Here is a 3,652-nt window from a genome sequence, read left to right on the forward strand (position 1 = left end):
GGACAGCCGGCCACGGCCGCGCTGCGCCCGCGTTAGCCCGGGTCAAGGCCGGGAGGCGGCCCGTGCCCGGCACTGCTCGAGATCGCTGAGCGTGCGGTTGGCGAAATCCGGCATTAAATTTACCTGCTCGATTCGAGCGGGGAATGATGCGGACCGCGGATGACCCGACTCAGGCTGTTCCGCGCTGGCGGGGCAGCTCCTCCGGGCTTGGGACCGGCGGTAGCGGCCGGATACCCAGGGCGGCCCGGCCGATCGCCTCCGGAGCCGGGAGCCGCCGCGGCCACCGAGCTCTCCGACCCTGCCCGCCGGGGCATCCCGAACAGGGCCGGACTCCGCGGGTCCCGCTGTGACCGGGCGAGCCCCGCGGGTCCCGGCGGAATGCGGCGCGGTCGGCCTCGGCCGGCTGCTCCGAGCCCGACGGCTCTGCTGGCAGGTAACCCCCGCCGGCGAGGCAGCGCCTTGGCTCCCAAACCCGACAGGCGAATATTCACGACTGGCCAAATATTTGCAAGTATGCGCGGATGGTGAACTTTGAGACTGTGTGCGAAGCGCGGCCGGGGAGCGCTGGGCCGAAGCTCCCGGCGCAGAGGCGGCAGCGGGCGGTGAAAGTGCACCGGCGCTTTTGGCCGCTCTGCCCGCCGAGCGCCCCGGCAGCGCGGCACAAAGTCCCCGCGCCGTCCCCCCGGGCCCCTGCTCAGCGCGGAGCTTCCTCGGCGGGAGCATCCAGCGCTCAGCGCCCGCCGAGCCCGGCGCGGCGGCGGGACAGGGGAAGGGGGGCCGAGGAGAGCGGGGCGCTCTCCCCGCGGGGCGGCGGCGCCCGGGGGCGGGCGGGAGGCCGGCAGTGCCCGGCCGGGGCGCTGGGAGCCGGCTGCGCGGCGGTCAAAGGTTCCCAGCAGGAGGTTGGACACTAGAGGGCGATCCCCGGCCCTGCTGCCGGCTGTATATATACGGCACGCAGCACCGCGGCAGCCCACTAGCAACAGGGCAGGCAGCGAGCGGAGCGGGGCTGGGCCGGGGGACGGGCTCCGGGAGCACCGAGCCGTGCCGTGCAGCACCGTGCCGCGAGATTGCTAGAGCCGCCGCCGTCCCGTTCGAAACCTGGATTGCAGGAGCCCTTCACCATGCCCGGCAGACTGTAGTTGCTTCATGGAGCAAGCCAATTTCTACGAGGTCGATTCCCGGCCCCCGATGAGCAGCGGCCAGCACCACCAGCTCCAGACTCACCTGCCCGGCAGCACCTACAGCTACAGAGAGGCTCCCTCGGCGGCGGCACCTGCTGCGGGCGGCGCGGAGCTCGGCGATATCTGCGAGAACGAGAACTCCATCGACATCAGCGCTTACATCGACCCCGCCGCCTTCAACGACGAGTTCCTGGCCGACCTCTTCCAGCACAGCAAGCAGCAGGAGAAAGCCAAGGCCATCCTGGCCGGGGATTTCGACTTCCACACCATGCATGGGGCCGGCGCCGCCGCCTCGGCGCCGGGGCACCAGCCGCAGCACCACCAGCAGCCGCTCTTCGGCTGCGTGCCCGGCTACATGGACGGCAAGCTCGACCCCCTCTACGAGCGCATCGCCGCGCCGGGCTTGCGGCCGCTGGTGATCAAGCAGGAGCCCCGCGAGGAGGAGGAGGTGAAGTCGGCGGCCCTGTCGGCCCTCTATCCCCATCACGCCCCGCAGCAGCACCCGTCCCACCTCCAGTACCAGATCGCCCACTGCGCCCAGACCACCATGCACCTCCAGCCCGGGCAGCCCACGCCTCCCCCCACGCCCGTGCCCAGCCCGCACCACCCGCACCACCCGCACCCTCCCGGCGGCCTGTCCGCCGCGGGCACCCTCAAGATGATGCCCTCGGACCACCGGAGCAAATCGAAAAAGACAGTGGACAAGAACAGTAACGAGTACCGGGTGCGCCGGGAGCGCAACAACATCGCGGTGCGCAAGAGCCGGGACAAGGCCAAGCAGCGCAACGTGGAGACGCAGCAGAAGGTGCTGGAGCTCACCACCGACAACGAGCGGCTGCGCAAGCGGGTGGAGCAGCTCACCCGGGAGCTGGAGACTCTGCGGGGCATCTTCAGGCAGCTGCCCGAGAGCTCGCTGGTGAAGGCCATGGGCAGCTGCGCCTAGCGCCGCGCCGGGACCGGCCGGGCTGCCCTGCCCGCGCACAGATACTCTGTACCGGCGTGCGGCGAGCGCGGTGTGCCGGCGGGAGGGGAGTGGGGCGTTGTTTTGGTTTGGTTTTGTTTTGTTTGTTTTTTATCAATTCACGACCTATACAAGAAGCCAGGCAGCTCAAGTATTAAAAGGTTGGTGCCTTAGAGATGACACACGAGTAAGCTGAAAACATGGTGGGTTTTCTAAGGAGAAAGGCAAGGGGACGAAAGAATTAAAAGACCATGCGTCTACACAGGGTAAATAACAGTAATAATAATAATAATAATAACAATAATAACGAAAACAGTAATAAAGCACATATAGCAACCCAGATGTGCCTTAAAAGCTGGCTGCAGGGGCTCTGGGGCTTACTATGCCCTCCAGCCTTGCAGGGTGCAAGAAGAAGGAATGAGGGATGTGCAGGCTTGAGGGTTGTGGTGTCTGGGGTGTTCTGCCAGACCCCTTCCAGCTGGCCTGCAGTGCAACAAGCAGGAGCAGCTCTGGGGAAGTCAGTGATGAGGATTTGAGGCTGAAGGATGTGCAGCCCTGGATGCCCGTTAGGAGCACTGAGGTGTGGGGCAGCCACCAGACTGCTGCCAGGACTGTCACAGCCTGGCTGGGCTGCCTCTGCCGAGCCCTGTTCCCTGCCTTGGCTGGGAGGGGGACAAGGGGCAGAACCCCTGCAGGACCGATGGACAGCCTGGGACTGATGGAGCAGCATCCTGCAAGAGTATGGTGAGCTCTCTCCATGCAAAGAAAGAGCAGCAGTGTCTTGTACTGTATGTCACGACGTGGCGAAGCACAAATGAATAAATACCTATTGATGCGGGTATTTACTATGAACTTTCAGTGTATTTTGCTTTATTCCAGGACATTTAGCTCTTCTTCAAGTCTCTGTCTGCCCAAACTGTGCCTCATGTAATGTGAAAGCCGTTCCATGTACACTAGCTATACTTTATTGCCTTACTTAGATCTTTGCCATCACCCAATTTTCTTACCTGGTGACAGAGACTATGCCCTTGTGCTGCAACGTTATTTTATTATTTGTATGGGTGGATGAGTGTGAGTGTGTGTTGCCTTCTTCACAGTGTCCTGTACTGGTTGCTGCCTCCCAACCCCAAGGCAGGAGTGCCTGGAACGGGGCATGGGCTGTGAGGCTGTACAATGCCTGTGGTGGGGCAAGGAGGCTTGTCCCTGGTGCTGCTGCACCTTTGGACTCTGGAGCTTCTCCAGAGTGAGAGAAAAATAAACAAACAAACAGGCCCCCTGGGCATTCTGGTAGCCATGCAGAACATTTCTTCCTTGTATTGTAGCTGCATAACAATTTGTCCAACTGAAGTAAGTCTTGACAAGAGAGGAGAACAAGGTGGATGGAGCTGTTTGAAAGCATGACGGTGAGAGCACAGTGCTGGCAGCATGTGTATGTGTGTGCAGTGTGTGTATGGTATGTATACGTATGTATATGCACACACATTGGTGGGTTTTTTTTAATTTGGGGGGG

At 62.4% G+C, this 3,652-nt stretch overlaps 1 protein-coding gene across 1 annotated transcript; it reads left to right on the forward strand.

The window, feature by feature from the left end:
* The first annotated feature begins 836 nt into the window (after positions 1–836).
* On the forward strand, positions 837–2,994 carry CEBPA (CCAAT enhancer binding protein alpha). Its single transcript, XM_021536681.2, has one exon. The coding sequence runs from the start codon at positions 1,147–1,149 to the stop codon at positions 2,122–2,124; it is 978 nt and encodes a 325-aa protein (XP_021392356.1). The 5' UTR covers positions 837–1,146; the 3' UTR covers positions 2,125–2,994.
* Positions 2,995–3,652: the final 658 nt, after the last annotated feature.

Source organism: Lonchura striata, chromosome 13 (genome assembly GCF_046129695.1).
Source record: "Lonchura striata isolate bLonStr1 chromosome 13, bLonStr1.mat, whole genome shotgun sequence".
Lineage (NCBI taxonomy): Eukaryota > Metazoa > Chordata > Aves > Passeriformes > Estrildidae > Lonchura > Lonchura striata.

Coding starts and splice junctions, on each gene's coding strand:
- CEBPA (XM_021536681.2), top strand. CDS start 1,147: ATGGAGCAAGCCAATTTCTACGAGGTCGATTCCCGGCCCCCGATGAGC.